The 27,351-nt window shown below is 28.1% G+C and overlaps 1 protein-coding gene across 1 annotated transcript in view; it reads left to right on the top strand.

Moving 5' to 3' along the window:
* The window catches only part of LOC107447986 (serine-rich adhesin for platelets), a 38,225-nt gene extending 11,992 nt beyond the window's left edge, over window positions 1-26,233 (top strand). The window contains exons 4-17 of the mRNA XM_016063050.4: window positions 10,700-10,784; window positions 11,942-12,033; window positions 12,146-12,220; window positions 13,242-13,402; window positions 14,289-14,444; window positions 14,836-14,967; window positions 15,645-15,755; window positions 17,215-17,377; window positions 17,541-17,733; window positions 19,057-19,187; window positions 19,351-19,448; window positions 20,150-20,312; window positions 22,020-22,133; window positions 24,786-26,233. Coding sequence (XP_015918536.1) covers window positions 10,700-10,784; window positions 11,942-12,033; window positions 12,146-12,220; window positions 13,242-13,402; window positions 14,289-14,444; window positions 14,836-14,967; window positions 15,645-15,755; window positions 17,215-17,377; window positions 17,541-17,733; window positions 19,057-19,187; window positions 19,351-19,448; window positions 20,150-20,312; window positions 22,020-22,133; window positions 24,786-25,810 — 2,699 coding nt within the window. The 3' untranslated portion in view covers window positions 25,811-26,233. The remainder of the gene's footprint in view (window positions 1-10,699; window positions 10,785-11,941; window positions 12,034-12,145; window positions 12,221-13,241; window positions 13,403-14,288; window positions 14,445-14,835; window positions 14,968-15,644; window positions 15,756-17,214; window positions 17,378-17,540; window positions 17,734-19,056; window positions 19,188-19,350; window positions 19,449-20,149; window positions 20,313-22,019; window positions 22,134-24,785) is intronic.
* Window positions 26,234-27,351: the final 1,118 nt, after the last annotated feature.

Raw genomic sequence — 27,351 nt, 5'->3', positions numbered from 1 at the left:
CATCCCTGAAAATGGATGTCAGATAGAGACGTCCAGGTCTGTAATCTTGTGAATTTGAACCCAACTCCCAAAGTCAAATTTGGAGAGTCATTACGGATTAAAAATTAGCAATTTTTCGACTTTTTCAAAACAAAAAAAAAATTTTTACTAATTTTTTTTTTTTGAAAATTAATTTTATGACATTTAAAATTAATTTGCAAAATACTCGTACTATAAAAAAAACGCGTCTTAGTTACTAATGAATTTGTTAGTAATATCTGTTAGAGTTGATTTGTTCTTTCTGTTTAATCCTAACATTAACTCCTAAAGACATTCTTAAATACAAATTATAATTATTTACTGAATTTCAGTTAAATTTCCTAGACTGTACCTTTTCGAACTGCCATCATTATTTTCAAAAGAAATTTTAAAATCGTGATATCCATTCAAAAAGCTACTACCGAATAATGATTCTGACCCAGTAATAGTCGGTAATAATAACAACAGCCTTATTTTCTGCAACAATTACAGTGATCCAATGCGCGAGCATCTGATTCTTTTATTGAATCGATGCAAAGCCTATTTTTCTATATTATTTTGTTGAGACTATTGTCTTGCGAGTGACCTTTTTCTATCGGAAAAAAAGAAAGGAAATCAGTTATATGATACTAAAAATCCGCTACCTACCCGTCATATCCGCAACAGACTAGTCTGAGCGACTCGCCTTGTTTTTTTTCCGGACGGTTTAACCCCTAATCTTTTCCACGCGAATACATTTATGTTCGATTATTTTTATGCACTTCCTTTAGGAAGAGACCTATCCCGAGTGAGAGCCATTTTAAGGTCCGGCAAGGTCAACTAACATAATAGACCTTATTTTATTCGGAAACAAGTATACAAAAATACTATAAAAGAACATTATTTCAATATATACTACAGCTTTTATTTATTCTTGGTGATATTTCAGATTTTATTAGTTGGTGGCTTTTGTTTATATTATCACCTGTTTCGTGTTTAGCCGCCACCTGTGTTATAAAGTCACGATGTCCATGGCCTTGACTTGACCGCTGACTTACTTCTATCGTTTTGGAAAGAAGAAAAAAAAGGGTCGGAGATGTGTTAACTTTCATTTTATGAGATCACGCGATATTTGCGATGGGGCGTACTGGTGAATAGGCATGGAAATTTTAATTCTGGCAGCGAAAGGGCTGTACGTAATAAAGATATGCGTTTTTCTTTTATATGCTGTCAAGGACACCCTTATGCATTCTTTTTTATTTAAGTAGTCAGCTTTTGTTACTTGTGGATTACATTTATCTTAATTGTATTCGTCCATTTCCTCTTTTGGGGTCTGTTAAGTTTATTTTTCGTTCGTAAAATAAATCTTGAATTATTGAACTTATGTTATATATATCAGAATTTTCTTTCTCCATCGTTTTGTTAAGTTGCTTTTCTAAAAACCGTTGGAAGTGGTTGAAAATTTTATTATTATTATTAATTTATATAGCGGAAAAAGTTGAATTCGATGAAATTTAATTCGAAATATTGAATGAAATAGAATCTGAATAAAATTGAATTCGATCTTTTGATCATTTTTGGTACTTAAGAATAAGAAGTGTTTTTATTTGACCGAAAAGACTTTTTGCGCGCGTTTTATTATTATTTATTTTAATTATTATTTATTTATTTAACGGAATTAAGTTAGAACTAGATATTAAGATAGATTATTAAGTTAGACCGAAAAGACTTATTACGCGCGTTTTATTATTATTTATTTATTTAGCGGAATTAAGTTAGAACTCGATATTAAGACAGACTATTAAGTTAGACCGATATTATTGCAATTGTTTCATTAAAAAAAATAATAACTATTTCATTATTTTTTTTAAAGAAATTATTTAAAAGTATTTAATCTAATTAATATCAAACACACTTTCTGGAATTTTACATAACTATTGTATCCGTTATATAAAATTCCAGAAATCCAAAGAAAGCTGTCAGTAGTTAATAAAATTTAAAAATAACATTCGTTGTTAATTTATTTTTTTTACCTATTTTCTGAAGCAATTTTCATTTTACGCGTTTTAAAAAGTAAATATTGATTCTAATATATACTAATGCTGGGAATAATTTATTTGCTTTAGTATCGTTTCAATTTATAAAAAAAGTTATATTTGAGTGATTTTGAATAATTTTTAGAAGAAAAGAATGTTTAATCTTCTCAAACACAATTTGATAATTAAATAAATTTTTTGTCACCATTATATTTTCTATTTATTCTTGGTACAAGTATTAGACTCATTACAAATGCATGATTTTTTTCAATGATTCTAAATTTTTATCTATTGTTTAGTTAAAATGTTAGAACACTTCAACGTTATATTAGTTTTGGGTGTAGCATTTTATTTTATATATAGTCCATCTATAATAATAATTGAGAAAAATGTAAAATATATCAATCAGCGTTTTCTTATTTTTCTCGTTAAAATTTAAATTAACATTATTTTTTTTTGCATTTAAAAAAGGTGTATATTTTTTTTTACTGCAATATTCGTATAGAAATCTTTTATACTCTTTCTATCCATAAATGATATCCCCTAAAATATCTTTAATGACTATAGTAAGGTTTAAAGCTACGATAGATTTTTGTTAATTGAAATTCTGAACTCTTAATGCCTCTGTGTGCTTTCTATTCAATTTGTAAAAAGTTTTGTGAGAGAATTCAGTCTGTTACTTTGAATTTGGGAAGGAAAAAAAAAGTTCAAAAAAAAAAAAAAACTAACTAACTTTAGTGTGGAAACGAGTGAAAATATTTTCGGAAATATATACTATAGTTCCATTGAACTCTTCCAAATTCAGCTACTTCACATCGTCAACATCATCTTTTCTCAAAGAGTAAAACCTTTACCCTCATCTGTTTACTTGTAGAGAAGACGGTAAAAACACGATTTAAAAATAACCTCAGGTCTATGGGAAGCTAGGTTTTCCAAACTTGCATTCGAAAAATCGTTCTCATCCAAATTCACCCTCTCCCTCTCAATTCATCCATCCGTGATAATGCAGGAGGTTGTGGCAGTGAAAGAGAAAAAAAGAAAAAAAATTCAAAAAGCCTGTACTACGCTGGGCATTTTGGTTCACGAAATCCATCAATGTTAATGTCATTTATTCTACTAGAACATTCAGGTAAATGACCCAGAATGAAATTTGTTATCTGGAATTACATGCGTTGGTGGCTCAACTATCAAGTTTTTATTTTGGGCGTAGAATTAAAGAGAAATTTATTTTTTTTATGTGTTTTCAAAATTGTTTTGTGTACTGACCGATATGCTTCAATTCTTATGCGTTATCTTTTTTTATTTTAACTGCCCTATCAGATATGCTGAATAAAAAATTGGGCAGTTTTTTTTACTGATTTGTAGTTTAATTTAAATTTAATAATAAATAAATTAGAAATGTTTTTAAATAAATTTTTATTCGTTAGTGATGCGTATCTAAATGAAAGAGTAAGTTTATTTTTTTTTTTAATTTGCAAAGAAATAATATTATGATAAATCTAATATTATGATAATTTGATTTAAATTATAGGATTAAAAAAAAACATGTTTGCAACCTACGTTGAGAATAAACTGCTTAAATTTTTCTCAATCTTAATTTAATAAGTTATGCTTGTGAATTTTGTGTTTATGTAGACAAAACAGTATTCAGTTTCGTAGACAGTTTATGCAGACGAAAGAAAGAACAAACAACTAAGTTGTAATAATAATAACTGCTGTTGCTGCTTTTAATTGTACACTAAAAAAAAAAAAAAAAAAAAAAAAAAAAAAAAAAAAAAAAAAAAAAAAAAAAATGCGGATGACCTTGAATAACTTTTGATCTAATGATCACATTCTAGGACTCAAATGGATGGACTCTTAATGGTTTGAAGGAGTGACCTCAAATGGGCTAATTAATTAGTGCTGATGATATTTTTAGTTAAAAAGAGACATTGAAATGTTCTTTCTCTGAATAAACATTCTCTGAATACCATTTTTTGTATCGATTCGGATTTTGATTCCTAAGATATAGGGGATAGCCGCAATCTGGGAAATACAGTTCCAATAGTTTGGCAAGAAAGCGATCCAAAATTTGGACACTTTATTGTAATTTTTATTTATTTATTTATTGCGCATTTCGCCATATCTCGAGAACTTTTTAAGCGAATTGAAAAATTTTCGATCACAATCATACATTTCGTTTATCTAACGATAAATCCATGCAAAAAATATTTTTGAGGAAACATTTATTATTTTTTAATATTTTATTAAATAATAGTCTGACAATTTTAAATTGTAAGTATAATTTTTTTGTTTACGTTTTTTGTAATTTTTCATGGCAAAATATGAAGTTTTGGCGCACTCAGTCGAATAGTCCCTGAGAAATCGAATTTCTAAAAATGTGATTTTTTTAAGAATATTTGATCTTAAAACACTCGTCTTTTGTAAACATAATTTTTTAGCAGCATACAAATTTTTTGTGAGTAAAAATGAAACATTTTAAATTTTCTGATCCCAAACTTTGTTCCCAGAAGTTTTGATCTATTGAATTTTCCAAATTCTTTGATCCTCGAGGAAAAGTTTTTTCTATGAAGTTAATAAATTAAAATGGGAAAAAAGAAAGAAATAAGCAAGCGAGAGGAGTCAATTGGGTATAATATGAAAAAAGCACAACTACTTCCACTTACTAGGAATAACATTTACCTTTTAGTTTAATTAATAAACTGAGTTTTAAATATGCTTACTAAATTCAGAAATTTCGGTAAAACAACAATATAAATTATTTCCAAAGGAACTAGACCAGAGGTCGCCAAAGTGGTCTATATAGACCCCCAGGGGTCTATTTAACAAAAGCGGGGGTCGATCTGAGACAGGGGGGCGAATGGGGGTCGATCCGAATCGGAAGGGTCGATTGTGGATCGAGAAAAAAAACAGTTCTCAATACGCAAATCACACATACCTAATTAAGTATGCAAAATTTGTGAATTTTTTTTAATGATTGACTCAATATAAGTTTCTTTATGAAACATAAATTAATAAACGTATATTTATTGGGGTGAAGCAAGTATTTACGTACCACCGCGCAGTGGCACGAACTCAGGGCAGTTTATAAGTCATATGCATATGTGCACTTGTCCAAATGTCACGTGTGACGAGCATTGACGTTACAAATGCAAATATCATACGCAGTTTCAGCTATCTTTGCAAACTGTGTTGAATATTTGCAGTGTCATTATTAAAACTTTTATAGTTTTGGATAATTAGTTATTGTTTCGATAAAACCATTCGTTTGGTTTAGATATCAATTTTAATTATCAATGCACAAAAAAGAAGGTAAGCATTAATAATATGGATTAGTACAGCCCGCGACAAAACTATAGCACACTTTGTATTTTTTTACGAAAATTACAAAATTGACCAATTTTGACGAAAATTAAAATTGACCAATTTTGAACCCAATATAGCGAACCTTGCAAAAAAACACCAGGCACACCCATCTCATTGATCAAGAAGCAGTAAATCTTTAGTTACTTTACTTATTATATCTACTTATGCATAATTACTTATTATTTAATAATAAGGTATTTAAATTTCAATATTAATATATTTTTCATAAAACTATTGTTACACAATGTACTATTACTTTAATAAATGTTTAAAATCATAAAATAAATGTACAAACACAGTATCTAATAGAGTTTTATTTTAATTAACAGAAAATTACTTTTGTGGGGGTCGATGGAGATTTCGAAAAATTATATAGGGGTCGATGATCAAAAAAGTTTGGCGACCCCTGAACTAGACTAATACAATTCCAACCTGGCGAGTAGCGACTTATAACAAGACACTTCGTTTGATGCTTTTACTTGTTGCTAGAAATCAGGTTCGCAGAAAATGCTGTTTACTAGTTAAATTTAGTAGGAATAACACGATCTGTGACGTAGGCTATAGTATACCCAATTAGTAAAATTGGGTTTCTAACCAAGGTCAGTTTCTGTAAAAAAGAAATTACTCAAACCATCTTAATGATTTAAGTGAAATCGAACAATATTATTATTTTATTGTTCAAAAGATTTAAGATGAAGTATGAATCGCTACTTATAGGTTCCATAATGACAGCTGAGTGCGTTAACCACTGTGCCCTTATATACCGTTGTAATTTTGATTACAAGTAGTCGCATTTGCATGTAATTTTGACTACAGAGCAATGACTACCGTTATCAATTACATTTTGACCAACTGTGAGATATGGGTGTAAGTTTGTCGCGGGAAAAAAAGGATAGAATTTCTTGAAAGATTCGTGGGAACACAAATGCAAATAAATAAATAAATTAGTACGTCAAATAAATAAATACAATAATATATATAATGTATGCGCTGAAAGATATAAACATGGTACAAATAACAAAATAAAAGCCTACAAAAGAGTTGAAAATTTTTTTCTTTTAATTTTATAAAATATTAATATTTTTATTCAAAGGAACAGAATTTTGGAGCAAAATATATAATTGTTAAAGTATTTTGTTTATCTTTCGTTTTTTCCATTGTTTCACACATACGTATGCTTCGTTAACGATCTTTTAACGTTCGCGCTATTTGTAGGCACTGACTAACATCGAATAGCCACTTGAGGATGAAGTTGTGTTTTAGATTTTCAAAACAGGATCAATTTCACGTTCGCGAAATTCATTAACCGGTGCTTTATAAGCATTAAATTCGTTGACTCGTTCGTCCATGAACATCTGGATTCTCTTAAAAATGACCCCAAGGCTATTGAACTATTTTCTAAATATTTTTTTTTAATCAATATACATTATCAACTTTAAAGCTACAGAAAAATGCTTCTTGCCATAACTATAAGTAATTAATTCAAAAGATTCTTTTTTTTTTGCAATCCTTGCGCAAATTATAGTATTTTTATTTTATTTTATAACCGTTGTTCAACAACCGATCCAATTTTGAGTTTACGACTACCAATGTTCCGTTGAAAATGAACGGTCCGTTACCAATGAACGTACCAACTCCGTAGCCTTGTAATTTTGAACCCAATCGAAAAGGCAACGGCAAGGCATGAATCAAATATTAAGAGAAATTAACCTTCGTTGAGAACTTTTTGATGGAACTAACCCGCATTTGCGTTGCATGGAGACGAAACCCTCCCATTGTTAGCCTCACTGCAAGGGGACTCTAACCCATGATCCGTCTACTACTGAGGATATTTTATGTCAGCACTGTGGTCGATGCGAGTCGGGTGCAGAATTTGTATTGACCAGCCATCGCTGAGATTCGAACCCGAGTCACCTCATTGAGGGGCCTCTGAGCCACCACGGCTCAAATTGTAGTATTTCGAAAAAATTGATAAAAAAATTCTGGAAACGCGGAAAAAATTCGAAAAAAAAAAAATTATAATTCGCAGAAATTAGTGCTGTGACTAACACCCAGCTATAATTTATAATGCCGTTTAATTTCATTACCTTACTCATGAAGTAACATAATATGATTTCGGCTTCTCATCAACGCTACAAATTGATTTTAACAATAATAAAACTTCCATTTAATTTCTATTTTTTTTCCTTCCATCCTAAAGAAACATTGATTTGGTAAATAGATGTTGTATTGTAAATAATACATTATTTTAGTAATAATGGCAAATTCGATTTAATTACAATAATATATTTAAGATTTTTTTTTTTAATTTGAACCTATTGTGACCCTTCTAATAGCTTCTAGTTAGCGTTTATTTGGTTTTAATAACTCTCAACCATTTTACGAATGAAATAAACTGAATTTAACGTTTAGATGTGACCTTTTTATTTTTTATAATTTCGCATTATAACTGTACTTCAATATTAAAATTAAATTGAAAAATCTGGTAAGATTGCTTTAACGCTTATGATAGACATCGGGAAAAGTGGCTTTACTGTTTTCTTTCTATTGCTAATGCTATGAACTCTAAAGCAGAACTTTAAAAAACTAATAAACAAAATTTATTTTTTGCTGTAGATAGTCATAGATGTTGTCATACAAAAATGTCATATTTATAAAATTCTCAATTTTCAGTTTTATTTCGCATACGTTGATTTTTCTATTACACGGCACTAAATTAAATATTGCTTTTACAAGCTGATTTGTATATTTTGACCTTGCATGAGAAATCATTTTTTTTCCCTGCCACTTATCATATTTTCATTAAAGAAAAAAAAATTAAAAGTAACCGCAGTTATTCTGATTTCTCAATGAGTTAACAAACTTAAAAGATCTTAAGAAACCTCTTGAACTTGATTCAAATTATGGTGATACTTAAGAAAGATTAACAATTGAGTAGATTCATGAGATATTGAAAAAGAGAGGCTTAAAAATATTCTTTTATCGAAATACTTGTGGGCAACACTATCGTTTAATTAAAAGCATTGTTTTGCGTTGTGAATTCCACATTATAATTTTTTCCAAAGGTATCTTAGTATACCCGGATGTTGCAAATGTCATGCTACTTGAACGAACCATTCACTTGGGGCTATGAAACAGAATCTCTATCCCATAACATAAGGCATATCTTCTTATTTATTGATTGTTAATTTCTTTTATAGATATCTGTAATTAAATTTATACGATTCTTAAAAGGATAATATTTTTTTTAAATAGGGATGTTTATGTTTAGTATCTGGATATTATCCAGATTCGATAGGATGATCTGTGTTTAGTATAAAATCGAAACTTAAAGCTAATTATGTCATAAATCATTTTCTTCTAGTGCCTTGCGATTTTAATAGCATAACGACCGTAATAATTTTGATGTACTAAATACTTTTTTCGAATGCCCACCCGAATATATTGACATTAAGTGGAATAACGTTGCCCCATCAATAATAAGGACAGATAGTACAGGAAAGAGCATTCGTGCCTCTTACTGCGATTCGAACCCGGGACCTTTTTAACATAAGATCAGCTCTCTGGCCAACATAGAGGCCGTTCGGCGATTTACGAAATAAAATTATTTACTCTTAAACACGATTTAAAAGGCCTTTTTTAAAGCTCAAAATTTCGAGTTTGACATACAAATGTTTTAAAATTGCAACTCTACAAATAAAAAGAAAGTCCCTCGCTCTCTTATCATTAATTCTTCCAATTACTCATGAAGTTAGAAAGCCGAAATTTCAATTTCGATATTTTGTTCTTGTCAGGTTATTTTGTAATAATCTAAAAAATCAGGAGCAGTGGGTAATTGGCAGTAATGCATAATGACGTTTTTACTAAAATAGAAGTGTCGATTTTGCACCATGTGTTCCTTATCAGATGCAAAATAAATAAAAAAGTTTCATTTCGATATTATATTTTGTAATTATCGGGGTAATTAGCCGAAAGTTGACGTTACTGCTAAATAACACGTTTTTACCAAAATAAATAAATATATCATGTTTAGATCATGTAATTTTTTTAGAGACAAATAGACAAAGTTAAAAATCTTCATTTCATCATTTCGTTACTATCTGGGTAACTATTGGACTAATTGACAATTATGTTAAAGAACACGTTCTCACGAATTACCGCTATGCATTTTGCGCATCATAGCCGATTCCGGCTTTTGTGCCATTGAACTACGAAGGAATGAATTTATGCTGGTGGATGACTATGTGGAAACGTTAAGCTGTTAGTTTGTCTGAGTGGACTAATAGTCCACCTTAAACGATTCGGTCGAGAAAGATTTCTAACTCTTCGATTTACACTACTAACACTACTACTTTACCCTACTAATGCCCTCGGCAGCATTGCTATAAATCATCATTAATGCTGCCGAGGGCAGCAGAGGCAAGCATGGAGCCGCGAAACGGAAAGTTCGTTCTGGTCAATTTATTCGAGTGGACGGGCCAGTTGGTCGCCACAGGCGGCTAGTTGTATATTTTTTAAAATTCCAATCGGTGTGAATGGGAGCTTTGCTATCTTATTCATCACATTTATTTTTTGAAAAAAAAATCTTTTGTTCGATAACTTCTTTTGAATGAGAAATTGTGCTACATATGGCTTTATTTGGAAATTAATCCATGTAATTATAGCAGTCCACTGCTCCACAAAAGAACAGAAAAAACAAACAATTAACAGTGTACACCAAACAATTAAAAATTTGAAAAAGATCAATGAACAGTCAAAAGGATCATTTCTATTATAGGTCCAGAAAAAAAAACTGCAAGTTTTTAGTTTTTGAAACTACACTAGCTGGAACAGCTCTTGACTATGTAGCATATGTCGTCAGTGTACCCAATATTATATCTATAAGCTTTCTCTTATCATAAATTGCAATATTCTTGTTTTTCCCTTTCCTGTTCGATTGTAATAATTAACATAGAACAATGAACATGATCGCGTTTTTACATTTAGATACAAGGAAGAAGACGAATTTGCATTGAGAATTTAACTCTAGCTTTGATGCATCATTAAGCTAGATATAGCTAAAATTAACAAAATAATTTAATGCTCAAATTATGAAAATTGAACCTGATGATGAATTTATTTATTGCATAGTTTTTAACATCTGATAACCATTAGTTACTCCAGGTATAAATTTGTTTAAAATGTTCAGAGTTAAAAAACATTTGCACAGACATTTTTTAAAAAAAATTCCTTTATCTTAAGTTTTTGTTTGTATGTTTTTAATTTCTATTTAAAATGTTGTAATTCACTTTTTATTTTAGGTGCTACTAAAGAAATAGGATCTGCATTAACGCGTTTATGTTTAAGGCAAAGAAGTGTTGAAGCAAAGCTGAAAATATTCTCTAAGTAATTATTTTTTGTTCTAAGCAAGTGTTATTTTTTAAAAATTTCCTTTTTTTTTTAGATATGATTTATTGATGCTAAATCCAACTTAGTTTTTAAATGTTTTGAAAGGATATTCTTTTTTTTTTTTCCTCATTACACAATTACTCAAAAATTACCGAGATTTTAAAAAATCAATTTAAGAAAAACCGAATGATCTTTGTACAGTGTGCATACGGTTTATTGCATTCTGCTTATTCTTTGCATAATTTTTTTCTAAATTTTAAAACTAGCCCATTACAACATGACACTGAATATTGAAAAATATTGTAATCAATGTTTTCTGATGCATGTTAAAATATATGAACTGAAATATTTGTATGGGTACCTGTGAAGTTTGCCCTCAAACTGCCTCCTACTCACATTCTTGCTACACATGGTGGTTATTTTGGAAGCATTGATGTTTAGATTTTTAATTAGCAGTTCCATCTGTCTACGAACTTTGTAATTAGTCTGGAAATTAGATGAAAATAGTATCTGGTTTTCTAAGCTGAATGCAGCAAACATAACATCTCTTACTGCTTTATTTTTTTCTTTGATTTTTCAAATCCGTTATTTTTGGAACGCCTAATAGATGTGTATAAGTTTTATAATAATGCATATATTTCGTTAAAAATGTTACCAAATTTTTTATAATTTTAAGTACATTTATGTATATTTAATTTAAACAATGTTTTTGAACATTGAGAGTGAATCGTACTAGTACAATATTATTGTTAGTTGAGTGAAATTATGTATCGAAATTTTAATACCTTACTAGACAAACTTGTTCATTTTATTGCTTCCCAACCTTCGAATGTGTATTATTTTTAGTGTTTTGAACCTTATGTTCTCGCTTATCCTTTTTAATCTTTAAATCTATCAAAACTAAATTCTATTTCTGAATTTCAAATTAATTTAAATCTTTCAATTCACATGTATTTTTTTACAAACTTAATGTTATTAAAAATTCATTAAAACTTTTGTCTGGATTTAAATGTACTTTTTAAATTTTATATATTAGTTTATTTCATCTTAAGTGCCTATTACTACTAAGAAAAGGTACTTGGTTTTTTACTGTTATCAAATATTGTTTTAATTTTTGCATCTTTTAATTAACATTTATGATTGATTAATTACAGTACCATGCAAGATGGTCTGATTAATCCACTTCAGGAGAAAATTGAAGAATGGAAAAAGAATAACTATAACCTTGATAAAGAACACTCAAAAGGTAAGTAATAGCTTTTAAAAAAAAAAAAATTATTCCTGATTTACCATTTGATTTTATTTATCATAAATATGAATAAATATTATTATTTTGTTCCATGCCTTTTTTTTTTTAGAGTTCAAGCGAGCAAAGCAAGAATTAAAAAAGAAATCGTCTGATACCCTTCGACTTCAAAAGAAAGTAAGGAAAGGTAAGGGAAAAATTTATGAACCTATATAAATCCTTTTATATAAATACAAATATTTGTACATATATCCGTACAAATGTATGTTATATCTATATATGTACAAATATAAGCCTCTTTAGTTATAAGTACATATATATTTTGTAGTTTAAAAAATTGCTAATACTTGGTGCAGTAACCTGGGAATTGAGAGCTACAGTTAGAGATTCCCCAGATGTCAATTTATCAAAGTCAAACTTCAACATATTGACATTTCCTGTGGTTAATGTTTTTCAGAATTCTCATTTATAGTTACAAAATGAAATCATTAAGTCTCAATCTTCTTTAGATTTTCAGGCAATTTAATGTATTTTAGAATTTAAGCTCTTTTTGGTATTGTGAAAATATTTGAATAGTGGTCAAGTTATGATGATTGTTTTCAGATTTAATTGTTGGTTAAAAAATTTTTTTTCTTCTTCTCTTTACTTGAATCTTGACTGTATTTAATATTCATTCTAGCAAGTGAACAAAGAAAATTTCAAAAACTAATTTACCGGATTTACTGAGTTTGCAACGTAACTATCACTACAAATATTAAATACCAAATCACTAGTATATAAGACATGTTAACTCAATTCTATCTTGAAGTACCTTTTGATAGATGAAGGTTGACATAGTCGATAATTGAATGCCCTCAAGTTCGTATAATTTCTAATTTAATCAATATCTTTATTTTTAATTAAATGCATTTTTCTTCTATGATAATAAATTTCTAACTCCATTTGTGTTTATAGACAATTTGTTACTGTGGGTTCCTGAATATTAATACTTCATAGTTTGGTAGTTTTACATAATTATGTTTTTTTTTCATAAAGTGTATAAAAAGGAAAATTTTAAAAAATTCCAATTTTGATATATAATCTTAACATTTATGCTAAAAATATCCATAGCAAAGCTCTCACATGTATACTAGAACAAACCAACCTGATAAGACTATTTAAGTGAATTATTACTACTTTGAGATATATGAAATTCTATTTCTGTGTAGTGGGTGTGATTGATATAAGACGAACTCTGGATTCTGCTCTTCAAGATGTAACCGACAAATATCTTCTACTTGAAGAAATTGAAAAACAATCTGTGAAAAAAGCCCTTATTGAAGAGAGAAGCAGATTTTGCTTATTTGTTGGATATTTGCAACCTGTTCTCGTAAGTTATTATTCTTTAATATAATTATAACAAGAAAATAATATGAAATTTTTAAAAAAAATTATTTGCCATTTTCTATTATATAGACATAAAATTACGTTTAAATTTTTTTCTTTCACTATGTTATATCTTATTTGAATAAGGAGGACATAATTATTTTAGATTGTTTAACCATTTGTTTCTTTGAAATACTTAGTAGTACATAATTTTATTTTGTCTGTATAGTTAAATGATGAAATAATCATTATTAGATTGTACCATAAGTTTCCTTTTTTTAAAATTTCTTAGCTTTATTCTTAACTTAGATAGATAAAATATTTTTCTTTTTTTTAACCTTGATGATATTAATGAAATAAGAATTTTATATATAGGAAACAATGAAATGTATATAATGAAATAAAACAAAATTTCAAGACTTTTTGAGAATTTAAGATTAGCATGTGACTCATATCCTTTCATTCAAAGGGAATGAACACTATGGCATGGAATACTTCCCATTATCTGTAATTATATTAAAATAAATGTATTGTATACTTGATGCATCTGACAATATTTGTGTTTTGTGTATTCCATTTTGCTCTTTACTGAAATTTTAATATCTCATTTTTAAAATTGTGAATTAATTTTTAAAAAAATTATCTTCCATGCATTTATAATTATTATTACTTACTTAAAATTATTTTCATTACTTGCTAATTATTATTACTTATTTACTATTATTATTATTATATGCATTCATATAAAAAGGAAAAAAAGTTTTTTTTTTTTTTAATGTATTGGTATAATTTTGTGACACTTTTAAAAAAGTATAAAAAAAAGTGCATATTTTACATCTGTATCAAGTCAAAAAAAGTATTAATATTCTTTTGCAATTTTTTATTTATAGGAATCTGAGTTGGTCATGCTAAATGAAACCAATCACATAGAAGAAATCATAGACACTCTTTCAAAAATTACTGTAGATCCACATTTATTACCTTCATCTAGTGAGCAAGTGATTCTTGATGCTAAAAAATCTGAAAATACCTGGTCATTTCATGTGGTAATTGATGTTTTGATAAATATAAAAGTTATTATTTTTTTATAATCTTGTTATTGTGTTATACGATATTTTAGGATATCGACATTAAATTTTTGTCTTATTTTGTGAAGCATTGAAATATAAATTAAAGTTGCTGGTATCTAAATAGAAGCATAATCTAAATCAGGAAATGCCAAACTTTTTGTAATCAACTTCCAATAATTGCGTTAAAAAATTTATAATTCTATAATATTCATTAATCCTTCAGCTCAGATTGACCCCTAATTTTATTATATCGACTACAAGGGTTAATACCAACTGCTTTATTGATCTATGGTCTCAATAATGCTTTTTAATTATTGCTAATACATTTTTTCCCAACAAATGTTTTTCATATTTTGAAAATTTTCAGACTCCCCCTGGTTCACCTGGTTCTTTGGGTTCTCGAAAATCAAGTTTTTGTAGCATAAGCAGTATTAATAGCTCTTCCAGTGGGAGCTTAAAATCACATTCATCAAGGAAACTTTCTCATTCTCATGTTCAGGTACTCTAATTTTATTGATTTTTTGTTTAGAGAATTAGTGGTTTTTATACACATATTTTTCTATGTTCAATAAGAGGTTAGATTTTTAATTTATCCCGGAATTTATATTACAAATCTTGAGTACTATTTTTAAAAATTTCATTTTCAATTTTACAGTAAATTTTTGAACCTAACATATTAGATTTCCTAAAATTTGGAAATCTAGCATCATATTGTATTCACTTTCAGCATTTCGAGTATTGAACTCATCAAGTAGTATCTCATTTTGGTTTTGTTATTATCTTCTTCTATTATTTAAGTTATAAGTTATTTATTTATTTATTTTATATTATGTTTATACATTAACCTCTTTATCTCCCTAGTCAGTTTTATGAAAATTTATTTTACAACAAAAGAATTTTTTCTTTAATTTTTATTTTAAAATTAGAAGACAATATTTGTTTATACTTACCATTGTTAATTTTAATTTTGAGTTAATAAATACATTTTTGTTTTAATTTTTTTTTATCTGAATAGAAATCGTAGTTCTCAAAGAAGTTAAAATTATTATTTTTTGTTTCTTTATTTTTTGCCCTGTTCTCAATATCATTATTTTTCTTCTCTAACTTTTTAGTTTAAATTGATTATTTTTTAAAACAATTTTAAGTTTGCATGTTTATATTTTAATTTTGATACAGACCTTAGGGAGAAAGCATTTAAATAGTGTTGCATCTCAAGATTCTGGATTTACTTCTCAAGACACATTGTATGTAAATAACCCGTCTGTACCTGTCGAACATTCTTCTCAGGTTTGTTATTGTTTTGTCACTTTTTTAATATTATTTCGCCAAAAATTATTATTTTTATTTTTATTAATTTGAAACACTTTTCATTTAAAAACCACATTCTTATTTTTTCGAAAAGCATAATTTTCATTTTATTTAGGAATATATATCTCATTAACTTTTATCTTTTAAAAATATGTTAAAGCTATACATCCATGTCTTATTTATTGTATATAGAAGCATAGGCCTTTAAATAAGTTTTTTTGGCCAATTATTTTCTACATTACCACATTAAAAATGTTTCTTTTGATGCATACATTCAACTGATAACACTTTACAAATTGTATTTATTATGTTGTGAAATATAAATATTCTTCTAATGATCCCTCTTTTTTTCTGACTAGGATTTTTTTTAATAACTTGAACTGGAGAAAATGTTTCATTCACAATATGTTATTGACTTATAATTTATTCTCCTTTCCTGTGGATTCTTTATATTTATATTATTGTGCAGGTTACCTATACCTGTCAGTTTAATATACTATAGCCTTTAATTAACAAAAAAAGCCCTAAAAGTCTATATGTTAAAGTACTGTAATGAACATTATGCATTGCCTATATTTCTTACTTGCAATTTTCTTATAGGTGATTTCTATAAATTTTTACTTACTTAAATTGTTTGCTTCATGCTATTTCCTTTCTTTGTGTTTTAATTTGTTTCCAAAGACAGGTTTTATAATGTTATTCATTGACTGTTAGTTCCCAAATGTACTTGAAGCTTTCCTCATCTTCAAAAAACAGATACTATCGCTTGATTTGAATCCTTCATTCACCATGATCTTCAAAAAAAAGTAAATTAATTTTATATAGAGTTAAATAAGACTGAAATAATTTTTCTCAATTCTTATCACATATACTCTATATTCAATCAGTTCATTTTCTTCTACTGGAATTACATCAGACTGGCAGCCACGGCAGTTGTCTGTCTCAATCAGCTTTATCCATCTTGCTCTGCTCTATCAGACGCCTTTATTCTTTTTTTATTAACTGTCATGTTGCTCAGAAACTTTTATGCATTATCTAACCATCTTGCATGTGGTTAACCTCCTTTTTTTCCTCTTCTTGCTCATCAGTTAAAACACAACTAGTTTAATTTTTTATTAAGCTGGTCAAATTGGTTGCCAAAAAAAATTAAAAGCTAAAACAGTTATTTCTGGACCAATTTAAATACAAATTTTGATTATTATATTAGGTCTTCTAACATGTTTTTTTTTATCTCCTTAAAGTTGCTTCTCAAATGATTACAGACAGCCAGCCCATAATTGGAAAGGGCCCTTAGCAACTTACAGATGGTTTTCTATGCGGAATATTTATCTTTTTGATGTACCCTATCTACCATTACTATTTCAAATTATAATTACATCTTGCAAATTATTTATCGAAATCTTATATATTTTGGTTAATTATGTTTGAATTTTTACAGCTTTCTACATTTCATGAATCTGAAACAGTAACTTTCAGCACGCCATCATCTCCTGTACCTCCTGTTACTTCTACATGGCCAAATTTGAATGACTCTGAATCTCCAGAAAAAGAGCAAAATAGTGCTTTAACCAAGTACCATAGACCACATACTATTTCTTCTGGTAATATATTTTTACCTGCCAGGGAACTTAAAAAGTTTTAATCAATAGAAACGTATGAATATCAATAGAAACCAATGTGAAAATATAATTTCTTTTGAAAATTTTTAGATTTGATTATTAAAATTAATTAAGTTATAGTACTACTTTTAATTTTATCTTTTAGCTTATGAGAAGTCCAATCATTCAAGACCTGCTTTAACAGTTCACACATTCTTACCTTTGGACCAGGATTCAGATTTTAGAAGCAACTATGGTACTGTTGGGACTTTTAAATCTTTTGGGAATAAGTTTAAAGATCGTAATTGTGCTAGTCAACCTGGAACTCCAATTTACAGTAAACCATCATTGCCAGAAAGGTTTATAGTAGTTATTTATATATTATATATTTATGAACATGATATGTTACTTTTTGTTTATTAAATTTATGTAAATTATTTTTATAGTTTTTAATATTTTGATCAAGTTAAAGTGTAAAACTGTGTCAATGAAAATGAATTTGGTCTCGTAGGAAAACATGTCTTATATTTTCCTATCTGTTGTATGACATCTGAGAAGTTAAACTCTGCCACATTTTATAAACACAATTTAATAAAAATTTATTGTAGAAGTCTTTTTGTACAATAATATGTTTATTGTTGCATTTTTAAAATTTGTTGTGAGTTGTAGTTTTGTATAAACTTAAAATTAACTGAATATGTTTGTTTTCTCTTATTACTTTTATAATCTTAATACTTTTATAATACTAGCTTATGGAAAAACAATATAATTTATGGTCGAAAAAAAGTTATCTCATCATAATTTGCTTTGTTCCACCTTAAAGCATATATTAACTAATATTTGTTTCGGTCATGCTATTTTACACTTTCCCATTTTTCAAAATATGTTAAAAATAAGGCATTCTATGCATGTATGTTCTTCAAAAATATCTCTAAAATAACTATTACAGATTTTGTTGCAGTATTCTACAGTTTAATGCAAGATGTTAATTATGTCTTAAAACAAATAACGGATAATGTTTTAATATTTATAATAAAGATTTTTATCCATATTATATGCTTCATTACTTAACATTCTCCATAAAAGGAAAAATAAACATGAAAAAATTCTATGGTAAAATAAAAAGAAATTGTTCCCAAAATTTTTCAAACATTACCATACTTATTTTTGTTCTCAAGTCTAAATCACAATTGCTTTTTATCTTTATTAAATATACAAATATAATTTTTAAAATCCATCCAGCTTATATTTTTTTGCTATATTTTAGTTTTCATAACCTAATATTTTTTATGTAGAAAAGCATATTATGATATATAATGAACAGAAGAACACTGGAATACTCTTGTGGTAGTAACAATTTCTATTTCTTTAATAATTGACACCATAATTACAATACATCAGCATATTAAAGTAAGCTATTTTTTCTCTTCGATAAATTGACTTATAAATCCAAGCTTCGTTCTTGATATGTATATAAAACAAAGATATAAAGATCAAACAAATCATTTTATAACAAAAAGTTATCAAATTTAATGTATATTTTCAGTTGGTTGTTTGTACTGGATAGTTTTTTTATTTTATTTTTAGAAACATCCACAAAAGCTTCATATTTCTTTCACTTTTCACGTAATAAAAAACTTTTGAATATTGCTCTTATATGGTGTTTTTCTTTATAACATTAGGAGTTATGACACCTATAAAGCAAGGCCATGTGTACCTGAAAAGTCTGCATCAGTTAAAGCCAAGCATGAAAAACATTATTCAGAAATAAATAAAAGCCTCCCAGACTTCAATATGATCCCTGCAGATCAAGGTCTGCTTTAAATTTGTTTATATTATTGTTATGTTTTTATAGTTGCGGTAAAATGTGAACATTTCATTTATATGTGACATTTTTATGTTGTACAATATTGTTTACCTTAAATTAGTAAAAACATTTTATTTTTTGGGTTGAATAAAAAAAATGTTTTTTTCAGTTGTGCCACATCCTATTTATGCAAACACTGGAGATCCTACTGGCAGAAACTCATCACGAGAAGAAAAAAGACTGAGCAAAGCTGAGACAAAAAATGATGTAAGTTAAAAATAAAATTTAGCACATTCTCATCACATTTCTATTTACTATAATAAACTTATTTATTTTTTAATTAAATCTTTGTGCATAACTACACTTTATTCATATTCTTGCTGTACTTATGCAACTATATTTTTGAATATTGGTCTGTATTCTGTTTCTAATACTGCCATCATAAGATAGGAGACAGTATCTCCAAGGTCTAATTTTAAGCAGCTGCTTATTGAAAATATTCAGAGCTTATTGAAATAAGAATTTCTTCTGATTTAGTTATAAATTTTAATCAGCATAATTTTTAAAATGATGATTATGAACTTTATTTTTCATCCATGTATGTTTTATTAGTTAGTGAACCTAAGATAGTAAATGTGACATTATTCAAGCTATCTTCAAATAGACCATAAATGCCTATAAATTCATGGCCTTAAAATTAAAGCATGATTTAGCGTCAATAAAACATAATATATTAATATAAAACATTATAAATAACATTAACATGAAGCATAACATAAACATATACCACAATTTGAAGGCTTATAAATTTATAGGTTCTAAAATAGGCCATATTCAATGATACTTAACATTAATTTTGCAGTTTTGTTCCATTCTTTTTTACATTTTCTGTTATGTCTATAAATTGCATTTCAGCATATATTTATATTATTTTCACTAGCCTAAAAATATTTTTTAAATAATTACAGCAACGTAAAAACTTTGCTGCTGTTCTGAATGAGGGTCTTTTGATGCAATCAAAATGGTCTCGTGCTGAGAAGTCTTGCTTTTCTGAAGATGAAACAGCTCCTACTGTTCCCAGACATAGCCGTTTAAATGGTGGCAATAGTGAGACACTCCCTCGCTCTAGAGGTATGTTTTTTTTCCTATACATTTTATTCTAACAGAGCTATTCTACTAAATGTATCAGGTTTATTTTCTCGTCTTGAAACACTTCATCAGGTAAATAATTACCTGTTCAGGGGTTTAGTTGTCTTTTCCTCTTTCAGTTTACTTCTTATATCATCTTTCTTTTACTTGGTCATTTTTATCAAAATGTTCAAGTAAAGGAACTCTTAGAATTTTAGTAGTAAAACAAGAGCTGGACATTAAGTCACAATTTTCAGAATTAAAGGTTTTTTCTCTAAGCTGTCTTGCAAGAAACTATAAAAAATGTCACAATTAGATTACTTTTTAATAGGAGCAAAACTTTAACTTAATGCCTAGTATCTTGCTTACAATTATTGTCTGGATTTCAAAACAATAAAATTATAGCTTAAATATGATTATTAACAAACAAGAAAAATGAATATTAAGTCAAAGGTTAAGATGAGCTGTACATCTAATTAAAGCTAAGGATATTAGAACCATTAAAAATGTGTTGCCAATGCATAAGCCAACTGGTACTTGAAAGAGAAAGCATCCTCACCTTATGTGGTTGGACCATCTCAAAGGTAATTTAAAAACATTGAAAATAACTGATAGCCAATGATAGGGTTGTCTAGAATTAAATCAATTTTCTGAAGAAAATTATGGCCCATTTTGGACTGTCACGCCTCTTTGAAAAGAGGGAAGCATACCTTATACTTGGAGCAATGCTTTAATTTATCTATACTATCTTGCTTAAAAGAATTGTCTGGAATTCAAAGCATTCAAATATATAGCTTAAATATTTATAAAAAAATGATTTAGCTTTTAAAAAGATTGCCAATTTGGTTAGATTTCTCAAGGATTAAAAACATTGAAAGCAATGAATAATTCTCAAGTTTTGTATATATTTATAAACCCAATCAATACAGCATTGGAGTTTTTTTTCAAACATTAAAAACTAGGAACACATGCGCTGTCTATTTTCGCAAAGTTGGGGTTTTACATCACGTTGATAGTTTGAACAATTTTCGTAATTAGTATAAAGAGCATTGGCTAAAGAGCTGGCTAAAGCTTACAACAGCTATAAATGTAGCATATCATTCACTGAAAGATTTTGTTTCTTATGATGATAGAGCCTTCAAAGAACAGCCTTAAGTCGAACCAAAAAAGAAAGAAAAAAGAAAAATTCTTAGTGTCAACATTTTTTGGTTCCATATAAATCAACCAAAGCATGACAAAAATAGAAATTGGATTTTTTTAGTTCAGTGGCCCCCAACTTTGGCCACACATGCCTGTCATAATAAAAATATTTCAATTTTAAACAAAATGATATGTGAAAGTAAATATTCCTACTTTAAATTCACCTCATAAAATGTATGGTGCCAGTTGTCCTACTGGTATTCTAGAATGAGCTTTTAGGTACAAAAATGTTAGGAACTCTCTGTTTTGTCGTTGTAAACTATAAAATGGTTTTGTATCAGATTCCAAAAAGAAGAGTATCTTTATTTTTATTTTGTTTATTATTCTTATTTTTATTTTGTCGATTATTTTTATTTATCTTCTTTTCTTAATTTTTAATGCATTTTATTTCTTATTTTTAGCATCACTGCATTTATTTGTTTCATCATTTTTCTTTTTATAGTTTTTATTTTTATTTTGCATGGACATTTTATTAGCATGTTTTATTATTTTGTCACTTTTTCCATGAAGGTAGTATTTATGAAGACCAAATTTTAGAGTGGCAAATGAATTCTTTGCCAGTTTCATGCAATGAAGAGTTTTTTGCTCTTAATGGAATGCAAAGGAGGCCTATGTCAATTGCAGGTTAGTTAATAATAAAACCAAAAATTATTTTTTGTTTTTTTTTCATTTTATTGCTTATTATTTCCATTATTAAGGTACCCTTATTAAGCATAATTTAGGTATTATGACTTAGCAAACGTAAGTGTGAAATATGTATTAGACTTAACATTATTTACTTTTAAATTTGTTCATATACACTTTTTCATTGGTTATTTTGAAGGAAAAAAAAGCAGCACAATTTGTATTGTGCCTATTTTTCTAATACTGATTCGTAGCCCCAAAAAATTTAATATCTTCTTTTATAGATAAAAAGTCTCATAAATGTGTGTTTTTTTATCATCTTATACTAATTTTATTATCAAGCATTCTTTAAAAATATTAAAAATAAGACAATTAAATTTATTTTAGCTCCTGAGTTTCTATTAAGGCTCGTTTCAGTGCACCCTTTTCTTTCATAATTCTAGATGCAGAGATGATAGTGCTCCGGAAAAAATCGGAATTTCGGGATTTTTCGATAAACACGATCTGGAAGTTTCCGGAAATCCTTAGTCCAGAAATTTCATGAAATTATTGATCACATTTCTGCATACAAAAATTTTAAGTTTATTTAGAAATATTAGAACTAGAATTTATTCTTGGTATCTCTTTCATTTTTAAATATGTTTTCTGGTAGAATAATAAATGTGATTAGAAATTTAAGTAAACTTATGCATAATTATTTATTTAAATTATGTTGATATAATTTATTTGGAATTTCATGTTTTGAAAATATCAAGGATTAAATTTTTATAAATTTAATCCTTGATATTTTAATTTTGGCGTTAATTTTTTGAAATGCGTAATTAATTCATTATTTTAGTAGAGAAATTTTCAGGATTTTTTAGTTGGGCTCACAATTACTCCTGTAGATGTATTTCTCTTTCTTTGGCAATCGGTTGCACACATGAGCAGGGTGGCCACTTTCTTTCAAATTGGGGGAAATTCTGGTATTCTGAAAATACCACTGGAAAACCTCAAGGAAATTTATACCTATGAGCACATATAAATTTACGGCTATTGTGATTCAATTTATTCTTAAGCACTACAATTATTAACTGTTAGTTAACTTATAAAAACTTATCTAGTTGTATAATCATGCAATTCTTGGTTATCATTGCTATTCTAATTGTTGCAGTTCTGTTGAATAAATCTAATGAATTATTTTGACTTTCTATTAAACAAAGATTTCTTTCTTTCTTTTCTTTTCTTTTGGTATTAAAGTTAGACTTAGTAAGTCATAAGAATGCTAAATATTTTATTCTTGAAAATAAATTAATGTTTATCTTAAGCTTTAATAATTAATGATAATTTTTATTTATTTAGTTTTACAGAGTGATAAAATAGACATTAAAGTTTTAAAATATGAAATAATAGTAAATGTTTATCAAGAAAAAACTTTTTTGCCGAATGTGATGTACATAAGTTCTTTTTCATAAATTTATAAAAAAATTTAAAATTCTACTTATTTAAACCGTTTAAATTTGGTACATTTCTAAAATTTTCCTCTGGAAATCTCTTGAAGTTTGGTTGTATTTGGAGAGTGGCCACCCTGATGTATCTTCTTAGAAACCATTGTAGTTGCCTAATAAGAGGTGTGTATCTTGTTTTTGCCATATCATCTCTATTAGGGAATTGTCGCAGAATAGTGGTTAAGGCTCTGTGCCATCATTGTGTAATATCAGAATTCTACACCAGCTCAAAGAACTACCTAGTTTCAGTTCTATAAGTAACAGCTTGTCTTGAAAGTAAAGACAGTTAGTGCACAATGCTGACTACATTGCCATCGTCCTGCAGTTGATCTTGTAATAGTGCAGCTGAACCTCCATAACAGAGATGCCGACTTGCTCCGGACAATGAATAAATATTTTCGTATGATAGTTTATTAATTGTGATTCTTTGTTTAATAAATTCAGTTTATTTGATTGTTATCCACCACTATTTCTATATAATTCGTAGGCTTATATATTCACCACTTAATTACAGTTATGTCATGTTAAACCTTTTAAAAAGTTAGCAAAATTATGAGAATATTTGCAGATTTTAGTTTGTAGTTATTTACCATTTTTTAAATTATTTTTGCGTGTCCGGAGCAATTGGCATCTCTTCCATAACCCCTTTGACCAGCATGCTGTTGCGGGTGCAATGCTTTACTTTACTTATTACCCTTTTATTCTATTGTTATTATTCCATATCTTAAAAAAAGCAAAGCATTCCTGTAATGGCTCATGAAATTGTAATTTTGATATGTAATTTTGAACACAATCTAGAAGACAAGGGAACTTCTGGATTAAGTATTGGGAGAAATTTGCCTTTGTGGGGGACTTTTTGATGGAAATAACCCGCATTTGTGTTATATGGTGAGGAAAACCACAAAAACCTCCCACGGTTAGCCTAGCGGCTAGGTGTACTCTAACCCATGATTCGTCTACCACTGAGGATATTTTATGTCAGCGAAATTCGCATCACCCAGCCGTCCTTGGGATTCAAACCCGGTTCACCTCATTGGAAGACGAATGCTCTATCCCCTGAGTCATCATAGCTCAGTCTGAACCATTTGGTCTTTGTATAGCTTTTTTTACTTTAAATGATTTTTTGATACATTTATATTTATTATTATTATTTTTTCATATATAGGTATGTCACCTGCATTTATACCACCACGTAAAGCTAATACTTTACAAAGGGTAGGTTCAGCTGCAGGTTTCAAGCCTCCTACTCCAGTGCGACGTTCATCTTCCATAACTTCTACTTCTTGTCACGGTACAGTATTTGAAGGTTCTTTGAAAAAGAATGATAGCTCCCAATCATTAAGCTCTGGAGCAGGTGAAGTTCGTTACTCCCCCAGTCTCAGGGAGCTTAAGAAGAGCCACTCAACCCTATCTTCTCCCATAGAAAAGTATGGTTCTTTGAGACATGTTGAAATTAATCCCAGCCCTGAAAGAAATAGTGTTTGTTCAACTCCCAGTAGGGATTCTTCATTAAGTTCTGACAGCAGTATAGTTACTGATGTATCAGACAGCAGAGCACGTCTAATACAGGACCTTAATTCTGCTTTAACGCAGCAACCAAAACCACTCTTGAAGAAGCCCCAACAGGATGCTGCACCTATTGTGCCACCTAGAAATACTTCAAAGAATGAAGATCGGAGAAATATTTTCTCAAAACATGACACCACGACTGCCAGTGAAAATCTTTATTCTCAAATCACAAAGAAGGAAAAATCTGCTCATACATTTAATGCCAAACCTATGTTGTCCCAGAACATCCATAAACAATCTAATACTAAACCGCGTTTGAAGGATTGTCTGTCACAGGGCGACTTGACACGTTGCTCAAGAGAGTGGGTTCGCTCGACTGAAGAGAAAAACAGCAATGGACATATATCGGACAATGAAATAATATTGAAAAAATCATTTGTTGCAGCATTGAATGCAAGATTGGCAGAGCATCAGAAACTTTCTGGCTTGGAGTCTCAGGATGATGATAAGCCTCATATAGCTCCCTGGTTAAAGAATGATAAGATTATCCATTCTTGGAATTCTAGTTTTCGACGCTTAGCTCCTCAAATTACAAGGGAGTCATTGATGGACCAAATTAAGCGTGGTAAAAGGCTTCGGAGAGTAACTTGTAATGATCGCTCTTCACCTAAGTTTTCATGACGATTTTTCGTGGTTTTCATATGCCACATGTAGTTGGCTATTTACAATTCTGGTCAAATGCAAGCAAATGCTTGTCATATTGTTTTGTAATAGGCTGTGCTATTGTGCTCTACTTAAATGTTCGTGTGTTGTTAAAAGTTTTTTTCTTTATTAGTTTTTGTTGTCTTGATTTATAATGTAATATTCTAATTTTATTTGTTCTGAACATCCTCCCCTTTTAATATATTTTTTAAATATTATTTGCTATAGTAACTATAGTATGCAGTGATTTACATCAGATATGCTTAGCTTTGGTTTGTCAGAAATTTAAAATTATACTTTTTAAACTTTTATTCTAAAAAGTACAATTATCTTAGTTGTTAGTATTATTAATTACCTTCTAAGCTTCAGGTATATTTTTTTATTGAAAATGCAGTTTAGTGTTTATATATATAACATAATTAAAATATTGAATTTTTTCAACCAAAAGAAACATTAGTTTTTTTTTTTTATCAACTTTTATAAACTTTCCTTATTCTTACAACATTTTCATGTAAAAAAATCTTTACTTTCTCTTAAACTTTTTTTTAGTTATTTAAAACTCACAATTCTTTGCTTAATTATTCTTATAAAACAGATTATTTTTTTAAAAAATAAATTTTTTTATTTTTATGTCATATCAAAAAAAAATTTGTTTTTTTTTGGAGTTTTAAGCTTAAATATTCCATAAAAACATAAAACAAATATTTCATAATGTATGAAATAAATATTAAAAATTCAAGTATACCAACATCTAAATGGTTAAATGTCCTTTACTTATTCAATCATACTCAGTTACACTTGCTGTGTAATTACTAGAATTTTTTTTCTCTTTTGGTTGCAATTTTATTATAAAATTATAACAACTGTATTACATTTATTTTTATTTTTTTGTGTATTAGTTATGGAAATAATTAATAAAAATTAAATTCCGAATTATACAACAATAATTAAAAAAATTATATAAATTAGGACTGAATTTTCCTTTTTTTATGATCAAACTAACCAAGCTTGTAAAGCATTTACACTTTGTACTGCCACATTATTTTTTTAAATATAATGTATTTATTTTTTTAAATAATTGACTTTAAATTAATAAACATTAAATAATAAAATTATTTAATTTTTTAAAATATGAATTGCTTGATTTTTAAAATTTAGTTTTGTTTTATTTCACTGAATATAACGAATAAATATATTTCAGTGTTTTTAATTCAGTGCAGGAGAATGTGTTGAGAAATGTAATATAGTTTAAGGGGATTTTTATATTTTAATTTTTTTAAACTATATGTGACATTGGAAACCACAATTTATTTGCTATATGTGAGAATTGTTTACAATTAAATTATTGACATACTTCCAATTTTGTTGTACGTGAACGGCATTGTACTGACTTGCAGTAAATTTAAGTTCGTCTTCTTTATACAATTTAAATAAAATATTTAAAGTTATTTAAATTTCTTTTCTGTAATATATGAAAAATTAAGTCGAAGTTTTATATTATTGTGTTTTATTTAAATTTT

This window comes from Parasteatoda tepidariorum, chromosome 1 (assembly GCF_043381705.1).
Source record: "Parasteatoda tepidariorum isolate YZ-2023 chromosome 1, CAS_Ptep_4.0, whole genome shotgun sequence".
Taxonomy (NCBI): domain Eukaryota; kingdom Metazoa; phylum Arthropoda; class Arachnida; order Araneae; family Theridiidae; genus Parasteatoda; species Parasteatoda tepidariorum.
Note: the sequence above shows the minus strand (reverse complement) of the source record. Positions and strands in the feature narration are given on the sequence as shown.